Source organism: Ovis canadensis, chromosome X (assembly GCF_042477335.2).
Source record: "Ovis canadensis isolate MfBH-ARS-UI-01 breed Bighorn chromosome X, ARS-UI_OviCan_v2, whole genome shotgun sequence".
Taxonomy (NCBI): domain Eukaryota; kingdom Metazoa; phylum Chordata; class Mammalia; order Artiodactyla; family Bovidae; genus Ovis; species Ovis canadensis.
Window position 1 is genome coordinate 106,298,810 of NC_091727.1, and position 16,458 is coordinate 106,315,267.

Genomic DNA, 16,458 nt, shown 5'->3' on the forward strand with positions numbered 1-16,458 from the left:
GCTGCCTCTGGTCTCTAGCCACTCAAATCCATCTGCCATGCTGTACCCTTCAGGGGCTCCCAGTTGCTTACAGGGTCAAGTCCCAAAGCATTCCTACGGTCTAGTATGTGACTAGGGCTCTACTCCTCACCTCCTGCTACCTTGTAAAACCACCCCCACCCCACAACTGCTGGGAAGACCCTCCCCATCTCCACCCCCAGTTTAAGTTTCCTCCTAACTCCCGCCTTATCCTTTAAGTCTCAGCTCCCACATCCCCTCCTCCTTGACACGCCTCATCCCCCACCCCCCAGCAACTCTGGCTTCCAGTTTTTTGCATTGAGAGGTTCCCCAGTACCTCCCCAGATCCCCACCACACGTCTCACACTAGACTGTAATCAATGGCTCATAAGTCTGTTGTCCCTGCTGGCCTACAAGCTCCTCAGCAGGACTCTGTATTTCTGGCACCTAAATGTGTTTTGAAAGAGAATAAACGATGTTTGAACATTGAACGGTAGAGCACCAGAGCGGTTGTAGCAGAAGTAGCACCACCAAGCCTGCTCCTGCCTCAGGGCCTTTACACTTGCTGTTCTGTTTGCTTGGGATACTCTTTTCCTCAAGTATCTACTTGGTTGGCCCTCTGGCATCATTCAGATCTCTTCACAAATTTCACCTCCTCAAAGAGCTCTTCCCTGGCTCCTTTTATCCAACATGGTACTCACACTCCCCACTTTGAAACTATCTACCTACCTTTCCTGCTTCATTTTTTTCAGGGCTCTGATTGACACCTGGCATGTTACATATTCATGTGTTCATTGACTATCTTCCCTAATAAAATCTAAGTTCCATGAGGGCAAGGATTTTTTTTTTTTTTTTTTTTTTGCTGCTGAATCGCCAACATCTGGAACAAAGCCAGGCACAGAGAAAATGCTCAATAACTGTTTGTTGAATGTTGTTGAACTTGGACTTAGAACTGGGTGTGAACCCTCCCTCTACCATTGTCAAATTCTGTGTGACCTTGGACTAGTTGTCTGTTTCCTCGGAGCCTCAGTCTTATCATCTGTAAAATGGGAAGAATAATTGTACATAAATCATGGGTAAGAATGAAATGAGATCAGCACTTTGAAAGTACTTATTTAGCATGCTGCCTGGCACAGAGACGGCAGGTAACACCTGTCAGCTGAAATCCGTGGACTCACCAATGTCTTCTGCTTCTCTGATCCCTACCATGGGCCCTTTCCCCACCCAGTCCTTCTCATGCCCATGGTGGTCCCACCATCAGGGGCTTGGCACTCACTTGCCGCAGTTGTAGAGGTCACAGCAGAAGCAGGTGTTGCCCCGGATGCGAGGTGTGCAGAATCCACGGCTGAGGTGAGGGCAGTTCACCTGCGGACACACAGCAGTGAGCGGGTGAGCTGGCGTTGGATGGGAGTAGGACCCTCTGCGATCGGCAGTGTGAGCTAGTGAACTGATGGGAGACGGCAAGGATGGCTGTGAAATGAACACACCAAAGCACAGCCAGGATGGGGCTGGGCAGGCGGCTGGCTGATCTCGTGCATGAGGCAAGTCACTGTGGAGCTGGGCTCACATCCAGCCTCAGCCACAGACCCTCAGCACCCCATCCCTGGAAGGTGGAGATGGAGAGGAGGAAGGACGGATGGAAGAGCAGACAGAAGAACAAATGGACAGTAGGAAATGAGGCTACGAGGGGGAATCGGGGTACAGGAGGAAAGAGGACCACACTGGGGAAGGAAGACAGAGGGGCGGTCACATGCACTCTGAAGTACACTAGTACCTCTCGAGCTGCCTGCGTAAGGTTCCTCATAACCCTCGCGGAAGGAGAATTTTTGGTTGAGGAACTTATGACCTTATACAGGAAAAATAGGGTTAGGGGGACCAGGGTTACAAGTGAACCTATGGAAGTCATCATTCATATTTTTACAGTCACCAAGGTAACACGAGAATGCGATCATGATGAAATCAAGAGAATAACAATGATATTTTATACATCTCGAGTTTGCCCACAAAAAAGGAAAAATTAACTTCCATTTACCATTTCTTGTTTGTGAGAAATCTTCCAGGGTTCCCACCACCACCACCCCCACCCCGCAATACAGGTGCAACGAAGTGCTTGTAAATGTGTTTTGCTGTGTTACAGAGAATATGGGTGGTAAACAGGCACTTTTTCTATACTGGGTCCTTCATCCAAAAGTTCAAGCCTTTCTGACACACTGTCGGCACGCACATCTTTCTACTCCTTTCTAACCCGAGAATAGTTAGGGAAAAAAAGTAAATTGCTGATCAGGGAAGGAAAATGGGGCAAGTAAGTGGCAAAGTCACCATGTAAGTACTTGCCCTAACGCCTTGGGAACAGGTCCATAGCTTTGCCGGCCTCTCCAGGCACTGTTCACACTGGATTTTAGGGAGCACAGCTTCCCCCGATGCCGGTCCATTTTATGGAATGCAGTCACCCACTTCTCACCCTTTTCCAACAATCGCAAGTGTACCATTTTTCTAGCTATTCTCAGAGTGGGGAGTGACTCTCAATTTGAAGTTAATAGAGAACCAAACGGTCGATGTTGCTAGAAGCATACGATACAGGTTCATGTTAAAGGGCTCTCTGGGTTGGGGAGGGGTGGTTATGAGCTGAAATGAAAGCTCTCGAGAATGACCTGAAGCCTCACCTCACCTCACCGCCCACTGCCTCGGCTTCTCCATGAGGTAACAGTGACCCAAGGAGAGCTTTGTGGGATGGGAGAGATACCACCTCACGTGTCCACTCAAGCATCATCAGACTGGCCTCCTGAGGTTGTCATGAGACCAGGGGAGTCAGGGCCAGGCCAACAGCTGCCCCAGAGCCTCAAATTGAAGCAGGCTTCTCAATAACCTTCATTTGGCTCCGGACCACCCTCCCCCACTCCCGCATATGAGACTCAGGCTCTGCCTCCCCGGTCCAGGCCTTCTGCCTTGGAGGGCCTCCCACTTTACTTCCAGCTAGACGTCAAGTCCAGGCAGCTGAACCATCCTCTGCAGATGTGGGGAAGGACCTGCCCTGTGGCCTCTGTACTCTCCTCCGTCCCTCTCAGGATCAAAGCCACACACAGAGAGGCTGCCTGCTGGGGTCAGAGGGGCAGCCTGTGACCACAGAACAAAGCAAATCTGATTAGGCCTCAGGACGCGATAACCTATGACCGTGGCCCCATTAGCACCTTGCCTTGAACTGAACCACTGAACAAATCAACTAAAGACACCTCACAGCAAGCTGCAGGCCTTAGGAAGAGAGTCAAAGAAAAAGGGTTCTAGGCAGAACAGGAGACTTTTCCCAAAGGTAAGACAGGTAACCCCATTCTGGCTCTTACCTCCTCAGCTTCCTTCTGAGATGTCTTGGGGACATAGTGGCACCGGTTAGCATAGAGGGGCTTCAGATCCTGGAAAGGGAAACAGCAAACCAAAAGGCTTTGGGCTTTGGAAAACAAAGCAGCAAGTGCTCTGATGGGTAAGAAAAGATTTGAACACACACACATCCCAGCGCAGGTAGTGTTGGGTTAATTTCTGTGAGGATCAGGTAAAAATGTTCTAATAACTACTTTCTACTGGGCCACTTAGTTTATGAGAAATTAGGAAATTGATTGAGAAATGCGTTTCTTAAAATTTCCATTCTGGTTTTCTTTTATTTCTAGTCTTTGTCTCTTTGCAAAGAATCCCCAGGGAACAGGAGTCAAAACTCCAGGTGATCATGACATGGCCCTCCGCAACAGAGGGAGGCCAGCTCCAACAATGAGGTCTCATTATCACCTGAGGACAGGACCAGGGCAGGCTGAGGCAACCTCCCTGTTGTCATTGCCATAGCTTTTCCAGAAAGAAGAGTTCAGGAAGCAAATCCCAGGGGGATGGGCAGCCACGGAGCCCACACTAGGTTTTAACTCAACTGAACTATGAGCCATTTTCACTCAACTACACAGATTAGAAAAAGACAGTGAACTCCAAAAATACTGCTAAAGCCCAGGAAAAGCTGACTAGCCCTGCTGGTTTGGCCAGCTTCCTGTGAGGGAGCTCTCAGGCACGGGGGGGGGGGGGGGGGGGGGGGGGGGCAGGCGGCGGAGGGGAGGGTGGCGTGCATTGGGGTGGGACAGACAGATGCCACCCAGTGCTGCCCAGAAGGTGGCAGGCAGGGGATGCTGCCCAACTTTCACAGGACACTAAACATCCCCTGAGTGGGAGGGGCCTTCAGCCAAGAGCAGGTTAGAACAGGATCACCAGTTTATACAAACTGACCTTTGGAGGTGGGCCAAATCGCCCTGGCAGAGGGAGCTTATGTATCGCCCCATCCCCAATGACCCCACTTCTCTCACCACTGCCAATCATCCTGATGGCTGCTTTCCCCCACATGTGTGATTGAGCATCCCCTGTACCTGACACCCATGTGCCCCCTGCCTCCCTGCCTGCCGCCCCGTCCAGTTGCTTCTACCTAGCTGCTCTGTGTTCTCAAAGCATCGTGCCCTGGGGCTCAGCCTGGAGTCAGACTGGAAAGACATGAGGGTTCTCATGGTCATGACTGGCAGGGTTTATTGTCCCCACTTGGGCAATGGTAGAAGTAGTTATCATTCTGTGGTTGTGGCGGGGGGGAGGCTCGATGTGCTGCTTGTAACCCCCTGACCTCCTGGTTCTACTAAGAGCATTCAGCTGCCAACTGCCTAAACAAAGATCGACGTGTGTGTGTGTGTGTGTGTGTGTGTGTGTGTGTGTGTGTGTGTGAGATGGTGGCCCATGTACTGCCTGTAGCTGCCCTTCGGCACTGAGGCCCCAGGGGAGGAATAAGCCCACGTGACTGGCAGGTAAGAAAAGGCCACTGAGCCGGCCGACAGCCTTTTATTTACGCCTGAAGGGCGAGCAATGGCTGGTCGGAGTGCTGGCCACCAGCTGCCTTCCACTGAGAGTTTGAGTGCTCAGGGCCAGGCCCTCTCAGGGTGCCTTCACGCCCATGATTTCATACCGTCCTCATGTTACCCCTGAGAGGTAACTAAGTTCCTATTACATCCAGGTAGAAGAGAAGAAACTGGCACATGAAGGTGATGTGACTTGTCCGGCTAGTTAATGGCTATCTTCAGAGAGGGGAAAGGAAGGAAATTGGAGACAAGGGAGAGAAGGAATGAGACACATTCAGAGGGCTGTGTCAGAAGGCAGGTGAAGCTCATATGCCCTTGAGCCAAAGGACAGGGCACCATGGGACTTCCCTGGTGGCCCAGTGGTTAAGACTTGCAGGGGCCACACGTTCAATCCCTGGTCAGAGAACTGGATTCCCACATGCCATGGGATGCAGCCAAAAAGTAAACAAAAGGACAGGGCACCATGAGATTAAAGGGGCTCCACAACAGGAAGGGCTGGTTCTAACCCACCCAAGCAGTGCTGGAGTCCAAATGTGCCTTTCATTTAAGCTGGCAGGTACACTATAGGCAAAAAGGTTTTCTCAAAGACTCATCCAGCTTTACCCCAAACTCTTGAATCAAATGCTCTACTGCAGGCCACTACCAGCAGGAGGTACAGATGACCTAGAGTCAGAGGCTGGAAGAAACTTCCAGTAAATATAACTTGGATTTTTCTTCCATTGCCTTTTGGCTAAGGCCACCAATCAAAACCTTTTGGAGTTTAGGAGTCAGGGAAATGCAAATCAAAACCACAATGAGAAACCATTTCATACCTGCTAGGATGGTTACAATTAAGAAGTCAGCTAATAATAGGAGATTGGCACACTCGGACGCTTCCAGTGCAACTATAAAATGATGCAGCCACTTTGGAAAATTGGCAGTTCTTCAAAAGGTTAAATATAGTAACCATATGACCCAATACTTTGAATCATAGGTATATACACAAAGAAAATGAAAACACAGGTCCGCAGAGAAACTGGTACACAAATGTTTATAGCAGCATTATTCATAAAAGCCAAAAGGTGGAAACCTGTATGTCTGTCAACTGGTGAATGAACAACCAAAGTGGTATATCCATACAATCGAATATTATTGGGCCATAAAAAGAAAGGAAGCACTGACATATGGTACAATATGGATGAATGTAGAAAACATTATACTAAGTAAAGGATGTCACAGAAAACCACACATTATATAATGCCATTAATATGAAATGTTAACTAACAAAGAGAAATCTATAGAAAAAGAGAGTAGATTAGTGGTTGCCTAGGACTTGGAAGAGCAGGCAGATTAGGGAGGTGATAGCTAATGGGTATGGGGTTGTTTGGGGGATGATGAAAACCTTCTAAAATTGATTTGGTGATAGTTTGCACATATCCATGAATGTACTAAAAGCTACTGAATTATATACTTCAGATGGATAAATTAGATGAGATGTGAACTATGTCTCAAGTGGGAAGAGGAGGGAAAAGGAGGAAGCCATTTTAGCTCATGATGCCATGAAAATCTACCACAGGCTTCTTGGCCACTAGGCCTGTGTTGCTATGGAGACTGCCTTGGAGTGAAGAGTGCTTGTCAAATGGGGATAATCATATCTGCCCTACATATCTCACAGGATGGTTGTGGGTCTCAAATGAGATAATAGATGTCAAGACACATTGAAACGCTAAATTCACCACACAAAAACAGAATTATTGTCATTAAAATGGCGCCTGTTGGAGCAAAACAGCACACAATACTATGACTGACTGCAAGCATGCTACAAAAATAGGTATATATACTCAGGGGGTAACATGTGAAAATTGCCTATGCGATAGAATCGCTATTTTAGGGTGGTTAGGGTGGTAGGAGAGTGGATGTCACAAGTTCCTGTTGTGTCATTTGCCTTTTCAAAAAGAAAAAGATGGCTGCTCTCAGCTAAAATAATAAGGGGTGGATCTGATATAGGAACCAATCTATTCTTGGCCCCAAAAGAGAATTGGGCAGAAAACCTTTCTCTCCCACCCCATACTTTTCCCCCTGCCCAGAAATGATCTCCTTACATGCCAACACTGACTATGTGAATTCCACTAAGCTTGGCAAGTGAGGGACTGACTCAGGTTTGTGAGGAGAGTCTAAGAACAAGCTGGGATTGAAACAATGTTTCAAATCACCCTTGCCCAGATCCATCCATACCCAGGACTCTCCCTCAGGCTAACCTGCACTGTTAGCCAAAGACTGAAACGGAATAAAATATCACTGATCGACAGAATATTCTATGATTCAATTTTTCCCTAATTCACTTGTTTTAGAAAATATACAGTTCCAACTAGTTCATAGGATGTTTTCATTTTCTTTTTTATTTATGGATTTTTAATTGCTTTATGTTTTCATTTTCACTGTTGGTTCAGTTGGGGATAAAAATAAGTGTCTGAGTGGGTTGTGGGGGCTTAGTAAGCAGCTTAGCTTACTCTTGCTTGGGATCTGTGGGCCAGATCAGGGCCACGCTATGACCTCCCTGGGACTTTTGCCTTTTTCAGACTCCTTCCTCCATTCAAAATATTGAATTGGATGTTTCATTTATTTTAATTATATGTTATGACTGTGTTGGTATAAAGACAAATTTCTATTACATGTGAAAAGTTGTGTGTTTTGTTGTTGTTGTTGTTGTTGTTTTTTGCCTAAAAGGTCATCATTTTTCCTCTGATTTGAAAATAAATTCTATTTTTCTGGGACCCTATAAAAGTTCATGGTTGTGGGCATTGTGTCTATTGAGCCCAATGGAGGCCAGATTAAGAAAGCACAGAGTGAGGGGTGGGGGTTCCTCTAGCGGGGCCCATGGGAAGGACCCGAATCCCAGGCTTCCCTGAAAAGAAGCACAGATTTGGGTTTCAGGCCTTCCTCGAGGCTTAGCTTCTCCAGAATTGGAAGCACTTGGTGCCTGAACGCCAGGACTGGGATTGTTCTGGAGAATTTTAGTTCTGGGGCTTTCTCCAGACCCCAATCACATCACTCCTCTCCAACTATGAAGACAGCAAAGTTCAATGATCCTAGAAAGGGTGTCTGGGGCAGGGATTAATACTCTGTGTTCCCAATGCAAGGGCACGCGGATTCCAGCCCAGGTCAGGGAACTCGACTCCACATGCCAAAAACAATGTGTCTGTCCTCATGGGCCACTCTTGTCGCTGCTGGAGATGGCGAGGGGAGGTCAGCTACCAGGGCTCTCTCCCTGCCTCCTCACTCCCAGTGCCAATTCCCTGGCCCCGATGCCCTTGTCTTTGACTTTTCCAAATCTCAACGACCTCCAGCCCCTCCCCCACTGGGAAGCCTGGCCTGACCCAAGGTAAACCACTCTGGCACCTAGAGTTCACCCCCCCCAGCTCAGCCCCAGTGCTGTAGTGCATTCCGTGGGGTCCTTATGTTGACGTCACCTCCATGGGACAGGGATCCTGTCTTCTACTTCTTCCGCACCCCTTACAGCCCTCAGCACACACCCAGCACACACCCGCTTGATGAAGCTTCCGTGTATCGCACACTTACTTTAACCTCAGACTAAAAATACTCACAATGTGTCTGGCAGCAAAGACCCCATCAACTATGGCACAGCAAAAGGCCGCAATCACACCAAAGCTGATAAAGACGATAGAAGCCACCAGCTGTTGGGGGACAAAGCAAAAGTGTCTGTTAGCCTTCCACTCTCACTGCTTCCGGGGATGAGGCGATCCCCAAGAGACCTCCGGGCAAAGCAGAATGCTGGCCCATCACCCCACGGGGAGGCCCTTTTCAGTAGCTTGAGTGGGAAGGGGATGCAGAGAAGGGGCCCCTGGAGCATGTCCTACATTTTCAGGGCAAGCTAAGAAACTCACTCCGTGAGTCAGTGAGTACCCAAGGAAGAGGAGGCTGAAGAATCAGGCTGCATTGCTCTTCCACTCTGAGACTCAGAAAAGTGTCAGACCTTTGATATCATGTAGTCCAACCCCTATTTTATTTACTGTGGAGTTGGAGGCTCAGAGAGGGGAAATGGTGTGTCCCAGGTCACTGGCCAGGCTATGGAAGAGCCTGTGCCCATCAACTCCTAGTACAGTGACCTGCCCAACCCCTCATGACTCTGAGGCCCCACACAACCTGACATGGCCCTGCATCACAGAGGAAGGAGACCACACAACTTATGGCTTAGATGTCAAAGACATTTTACAAGGGTTGAAGTCTCTGAAATCGATCAATTCTGTGCAGTCAATAAGAAAAAATTCAAGTACGAAAATTGCTGGAACTAAACTGCCCTATTCTCTGATCGTGTTAGGTAACAGAAATTTTCCTAATAATGTATCTCCCATTACAAGGGTAATACTACAATCTAATGAGGAGGTAGGCATTTCTAGGTGTTTCCAGGGTCGGGAGTAGGTATTGCCTGAGCCCACCATCTACCCTTGTGAAAGTGTTAGTTGCTCAGCCATGTCCCAGTCTTTGTGACCCCAAGAACCGTAACCTGCCAGGCTCCTCTCTCCATGGGATTTTCTAGGCAAGAATACTGAGTGGGTAGCCATGCCCTCCTCCAGGGGATCTTCCTGACCCAGGGATCAAACCCAGGTCTCTTGCATTGCAGGCAGATTCTTTACCATCTGAGCCCTGTGGGAAGCCTCCATCTGCCCTTGTTGACCCTCAAAACAACACTCCTTGAGGTGCTTTTGTGAGAGGAAAGGGAGAAACAGGATGACATTAGGCTGCTCTCTACGGATAAGAGAGGAAATAAAAGTCAAGACCACCCTAAGGTTCTCCCATCTCAACAGGCTATGAGGAAATACAGATCTCCTTTGGGAGTTGTTCAGAAACCTTGTCCCATAAATCTCACTTCACAGCAGTACAGAGGATTGGTAAATAATGGATGAACGATGTCATGAAATTGGCATTATTAGCTATGCTATGATCAGCTCTACAATTAGAACTCCCCTGTTATTTTGAATAATTTAAATCCAAAGTGCAAACACAACTGGCTGTGGGAGAGCCCAGGTGACATGGAAGAAGAGGACTATGCGAACTCCCCCGAGGCCGACTCCCCACACTGCTGGGGGAGAACATATGGTGAGAGTTCTCTGTCCCTGGAGCTATTATGTTATCTGATTAAACTTGCTGTTAAATAGACTCCATTATCAAAGTCTAGATGCCATGGAGACTTGTACTGGGGAGGCTAATCAGTCCACCATCTGACCACTCACCAGGCCTCTTGATTTACAAGCCTATAAAACTGCAATAAGCTTGCAATTCAGTCTGTACTTTCTTCTCTTGCCCTCTACGAAGCCTTCTCAGGCTGAAGCAGGAAGACACAACAGCTTGCCCTGGTGGGGCCCCATTCGAACAGAGAACTTGGTGAGTTTTACCTCCCAGTATATGCCCATCTTTCCTCTCCACCTCATCACACAGGTACCTTTGAACCAAGGGTCATGGGACTATCGGAGACCAACTTTGTAATTTTATTTTGTCTTCTTGTGCCCTATATGTATTTGTTCTATTAATTCAAGTCCCTTAGATGGAAATCTCAGGCTATACATCAGAGAGGGAGGGATAAGGGTGGCCACTAAGTGCAGGAATCAGAGTAGCAAAGGCACCCCAAGTGAGGACAGTGGCCTGACTGGCTAGGCTGGCGCACTCATTCGCTGATGAGGGGGAAAGCAAAGGGGAAGATACAGATTATTCTATCCTTGTGACTTAAGGAGATGAGCTGGGCAACTGAGGGAGCATCAGGCAAGGTGAGAACAAGTCCCACAGCACAGGGTCGATTTACAACAAGTTTCCCGGAAGCTTAGAGGAAGGTAGCTGTTTCTTTCGTGGTCCAATGTGGGCCACCTTAGGAAGTGTGCTACCCATCCACAGAAATGTTGAGCTCTTTCAGATGAAGATTGTGTAGCCATGAAAACTTACCATCTGCCGTTTGTTCTCCACAAGGTTTGATCCGATGATTCCAAGGAATGATCCAAAGCCAAGCTGTAAAGCAACAGGGTATAGGTGGTCAGCCTGACCACACACACAATCATTCCAGCCCCAGGACAGGATTCAGGATCGCAGAAAATAACCTGCTAAACCTGTGCAGTTGTTATGCACACAAATACAGTATGAGCTAAAAAAGCATTTCTCCCACCATTTACCAATTTGCCCCTGTAGATATGAATCACACCTAAAAAGAAACTCAAGTGCCCGAAAGCTAAAAGTAAAAGTCAACCATAGTTTATCAGAGCCTGCTGATTTCAATTTCCATATCCATTACCTAGCATGTGAACGGTGAAAAGCACACATTATATTCTGATCTTTTATCTTTTCTTTGAAAAGAGACCTTCTACCCTGATGCACGAATCACAAAATAAAGGTTGGAAATAGCAATTTTTGATGCATCTGCCACACTAATCAAACCCAGGAAGTACTTTAGAAATCAGCAAGCACCTTAACCTAGACTTAAAAAAAAGAACAATTTTTTTGAAAGCCTGTATTTGTGGTTGACCCACTGCAATTTATGTGAGCACTTATTCACCTCTTCTTCCATCTTTGCTTCATTTATAGACAGAAAGCATTCATTAAAGGGTGAGCAGAAATGGCAGTGTAAAACGCTGAGAAACAATCTCCCTGTCTTAGCGTCTGGGATGATGGCTCAGAGTAGCAAATCCCACTTTGCTCTCAGTTCTGCCATTAGTGGACTGAATCTGCCAGTCTCGGCTGGGAACAATCACTAACCGATGGCCGTTATCAGGAATGAAAGTGGAAGAAGTAAAATGTGGTGGGAATGGACCAATAAATCTTAACGAAAGTCCAGTGGTGTAGTTACATTTCTCTTGAGCCTCACTAATGATCAGGCTTTCCATCTGCAGCCTTACTTTGGCTCACAGGGGTATCTCTCTCAGCCTGAGGCCCCCCAAGCCTTATACCAGGCTTGGAAAGCTAAAGGACCCAAAGGCTGGGCAAGAGCCTGGTGGGACAGTGTAGGGGGACTGAAGGGAAGGAATGAATACAAATTTCCAAGGCTCATTCTGTAGGGCCACTCAGCCAGCAGCCCTTCTTGGGAAATGCAAGCTGAAGAGCATAAGGGTGTATTCTGTGCCATCCAAGACCCTACAGAGAACATTCTCTCCACAGTTACTCTATGCCTGTCTCCTACCTGGTCTTGTTTGAAATGTAATTAAAATCCATTGTGATAAAAGTATAGTGATTCGGGACATCCCTGGTGGTCCAGTGGTTAAGAAACCACCTTGCAATGCAGGGAAAACAGGTTTGATCCCTGGTCAGGGAACTAAGATCCTACATACTGTGTAAGCCTGGGCACCACGACTAGAGAGCCTGTTTACCACAAAATATCCCATATGCCACAACTAAGATCAGACGTAGCTAAATAACAAATAAATAAAAAATTTAAAGTATCGTGATTAAAAGCTGGTCATCAGACTAGCCTGGCTTCTAAACCCAGCTCTTTCCCTTGTGTCTGCAACCTTAAACAAACTGACTGACCTCCCTAAACCTCAGTTTCCTTAGCTGGAAAATGAGGACCATCGAAGTGGCCGTCTTGCAGGATTTTTTAAGGATTAGCCAGGATGCTACAGTCAAAGAACTTTGCACACGGCCTAGCACACAGCAAGTACTCAGTAAATAGGAGTTATTGTTCTAGCGATTATTATCACTTTTTAAAAAGACATTTAACTTTTGAGCAGCTCTAACCTGATTTGAGCTGGGAAATCCTATCATTCTTTGCTCTATTTCAGAAGAGTTTCATATTCTATCTTATCTGCCCTTCCAATATGTTCACAGTTTCCATTTTTTTTAGGAAGAATTCCATGAATAGTCTGTGCTTATGAAACCCTGGGCCATTTGTGGAGATTGAAAGAAAGTCACAGGCAGCTTCTTACAAGGAAAATAAGTCCTTTTACTGAGTGGTTCATCAGTTTCCACAGATATTCACTGAATGTCTCCTGATCCCCAATGGCAACCTTTGCCTTAATACAGGAAGCAAAGCAAAGACACTCCTGCTGACACTCTCAAATAACTCTCTGATGGCAATGACCGGAAGAGGCGGCCTGAAGCCTCATAGAATTGTCTGGAAATCCCAGGGCAGCCAGTTGCTTTACCCAGTTCCCTCCCCTTTCCTTCCATTCCATTTCTATTCCACTCCAACTCACTCCATTTTCTAACCCTCCCTGAGTACTTTTGTCACATAAATAAGGTGACATGGTCCCTGCCCTGTACAAATGCATAGCCTAGTGAGGGAGAGAGTCTGCGACCGAATGACCACAGGTGAGACAGAAACAAGGTGCTCAGGAAGCTGAGAATAATTCATTTTGTATTATTCTTTGACTCTGCTATTCTTAGAAACTATGTGGTCTTAGGCTAGTTCTTTAACCACTCTGTGCTTCAGTTTCCTCCTCTATTAAATGGGAATCACAATGATCTCGACCACACAGGGCTGCTGTGGGGATGAAATGAGACAAGGCATGTATGTAGTGTGACCTGCATCAGGGAGGCTGCTAAATACACGGTCGCTTCCAGATCTCACAGAGGAGGAGAGAAATGGGGCCAAAGACAGGCAGAGTTCACCAGGTGGGACACTAAGATCACCTGAGTTCTGGCTGGAAGAATTTACTCATCTGGATGATGGCACTAACTTGCCAGTGCAGCTAAAACTACTTTACATATGAAAAGCATTTGAATTTAAAGAAGCACTTGCCCTCCATGTTGATATGAGTCCCATTTGCTAGACAGCAAAATGGAGGCCTAGAGAATTGTCTGGGCTTGTCCCCTCTGACAGCAAGTTCAGGCAAAACCAGGAGTAGCCCTCAGATCCCCTGACTAACAGCTGGTGTTCCTCCAGTCACACTTTGCTGCATTTGCGGCCGCTGTGAGCAGAACAGAGACCTTTGCCACTGCCCACTCCCCTCAGGGAAGATGCTCTCTGCAAGCAGGGAGTGAGAGATCCTATTTGAGGAAGAGCTGAGGCAGTGAAAGCAAAGGAGGAAAAAATTCAACAGAATTTCCTGCAAATAGGCAGCGGCCTCTAATCAACTGTTTGCTCCCCAGAGGCCTCAGAGAGGTAAGCTCTATGATCCTCCCTCGAGAACACCGAATCGTGGAATGTTCAGACCTTTGGACCTCCATCTCGACTCCCCACTACCTGAACAAATAACCAGCTTGCTTTGTTTTGGCTGCTCTCCAATTGTAGGGGGAAAAAAGACAAATCATTAGAAATCAGATTCCAGGGCTCTTTTTAAACTGCACCCATGCTTACTCCCATCCTGGAGATGAAGCTCAAAAAGATTAATCATTTGATAAGTTTTCATTGGACAGCTATTCCGGCAGGCTCAGTACTACACCTGTGATTTGGAGGCCAGGAAATGAGGTGGGATACGATACCAAGACCAATGAGATAGCCTCAAGGAATTATAATTAGGTAATGGGTCTACAATCCCATTCTGTAATCCTGAAATCAACAAAGCTCTTAAAACCAAAAGGCTTTTTTGTAACTAACTTGGTGGCAAAATCTGACCTCAAACTGCTGTGAGGTTATTTTATAATGTTTCTCTATTTAGTGTAAAAATTCACAGTTTACTGTAGAAAGATGAAGATGCTTGATTACTGGGTATATCTCAAGACTCCACTGGGATAGTTAGATAATATTGGGTTGGCCAAAAAGTTCATTCAGGTTTTTCTGAGGCTTATGAAAAACCCGAATGAACTTTTCAGCCAACCCAATATATGATAGATGCACTGTATTATCTTTCTAAAATACAAAAAAATAAATAAATTTGCAAACACAGCTGGCCCAAGGGTTTAGATAAGGGATTGTTGATGTGCATAAACAAAGCTAAATGAGAATATAGCCCAACATCCCACAAAACAGAATGTGACTATTTTCCAACAATTATGAGTAGAAAGAATCTAAAGTAGGGTGTTCAAAGATGGTAGACACAACTGTGGATCCCAGTAGCTAAGAAATGTCCCAGCTGTCTTTAAGATAGGATAGAAAAGAACATTTGGATTAACAGAGAGAGAGAGCACTGGGAGGACGTCCCAGCCCAAGTAATGTTCAGGGGACTGTGAATGGACAATTTTGGGAAAAGAAAGGTGTGGGAGACCAGGCTGAGGGCATCTTCAGAGAGCTTTGAATGACAATGCTGAGGAGGCAACAGGAAGCTAGTGGAGGGTTAGTCTTATCAAGCAAATCAAGACTCAAAACTCATCTTTGAAACATGCTTACTAAGCAAGCAACTTTATCTTAGAATGATCCTATATTTTAGAAACAGCTTCAAACAAGAGGTAAAAAAAATTTCTGCCTCATTCACAATAAACCACAAAACTATTTTGTGGCTACAAAACCATTAAATCCCACTGTTCAGAGCTCCTTGCATTTCCTGAGCATTCCAGTTAGTCAAAATTTTGTTGGATTTCCAGAGTATTCACATGTGAAGCTGAAGCCACATTGGCCTTAGAGAAGGTTTCTGGGCTATTGATGGTTTTGAATGATCCCTGCTGTCTCTGCCTCCTACTCCCCCATGGGAACTCTGATATAATTTTCAGTTAACTGAGCCTCCCCTTCCCCTGCCTGGGAAAGAGGACAGAAACTCCTGGTTTCTTTCCTGAAAGAAAACCCAGGTGGATGTGGGCCCTAGCAGTACAGCAGGGTAGGGGAGGAGATGTTGGCATGAAGGACTTTTAGCGCTGATCAGGTGGCCGACTCCATCTTGGGGGTTGCATGGGAGGCACATTCGGAGGCCTCGTTCTCCTGGATCTAAGGCTAGAGCTATAGAGAAGGAGTGGGCTTTCTCCCTCATCTTTTCCAGCTTCATACAACCGAGGCTCTCGTTTTATTTCATTATTATTATTTTTTTTTAGTCCTCCTGGGTAGAAAGTTCACTGGAACTCTTCTAGAATGGACTATGTCTTGAATATTTGAGGACAGTAAAAATCCTAAGCCAGTTTGTCTTTATGGGTTGGTTTTAATTTTTTTTAATGATACAGTTCAGCCTGTGGAGATGAGCACATCTTTAAAGATGTCTGTTGCACACATGCCTTAAGATGATGACACCACATTCTGGTTCAGGTACAGTAGTTATCAGAATGCACCTCATTGTCGAAGGGCATCTCATTTGGTAAAATAAAGATGCCGCAGAAAAGTGTCACGTGACTTAGAGTTTAATAAATATGATTAGATTTTTCAATGCCTGAGATCTCAATATTTTTAAATGAAGTGTATGGTAAGTCATCGTATAATTGCCCCCTAATTGGTCTATTTTAAAATTTTACATCCTCACATATGCATTTAACCAGAATCCTAAAATAGCAGAGTTCCAAATAAACTGACACTTTTTTCCCCAAATCTATACAATAGTTATTTATATTCAGACTGGCCAACTTGATAGTGCGAAATCTAAAGATGCCACATTTGGCTCATTCTGGTTTTATTGCTAAGCATAGTTTATTGTGTTTTAGTTCTTCAAGTGGCTGCCGATCCACCTGAATTAAGACTTCCCCCAGGTGTTTATTAAAATACACGCCAAGGTAGGGAAACCACTGGCTTAGAGTCTATACAATAACTCTCTAATAACCAAAC

General features: G+C 46.1%; 1 protein-coding gene across 1 annotated transcript in view; it reads right to left on the minus strand.

The window, feature by feature from the left end:
* Nucleotides 1-16,458, minus strand: part of TMEM255A (transmembrane protein 255A) — a 48,286-nt gene that overhangs the window by 22,121 nt on the left and 9,707 nt on the right. The window contains exons 3-6 of the mRNA XM_070292052.1: nucleotides 10,797-10,859; nucleotides 8,447-8,536; nucleotides 3,336-3,404; nucleotides 1,274-1,362 (exon numbers count right to left, since the gene is read on the minus strand). Of these exons, the coding sequence (XP_070148153.1) occupies nucleotides 1,274-1,362; nucleotides 3,336-3,404; nucleotides 8,447-8,536; nucleotides 10,797-10,859 (311 nt within the window). The remainder of the gene's footprint in view (nucleotides 1-1,273; nucleotides 1,363-3,335; nucleotides 3,405-8,446; nucleotides 8,537-10,796; nucleotides 10,860-16,458) is intronic.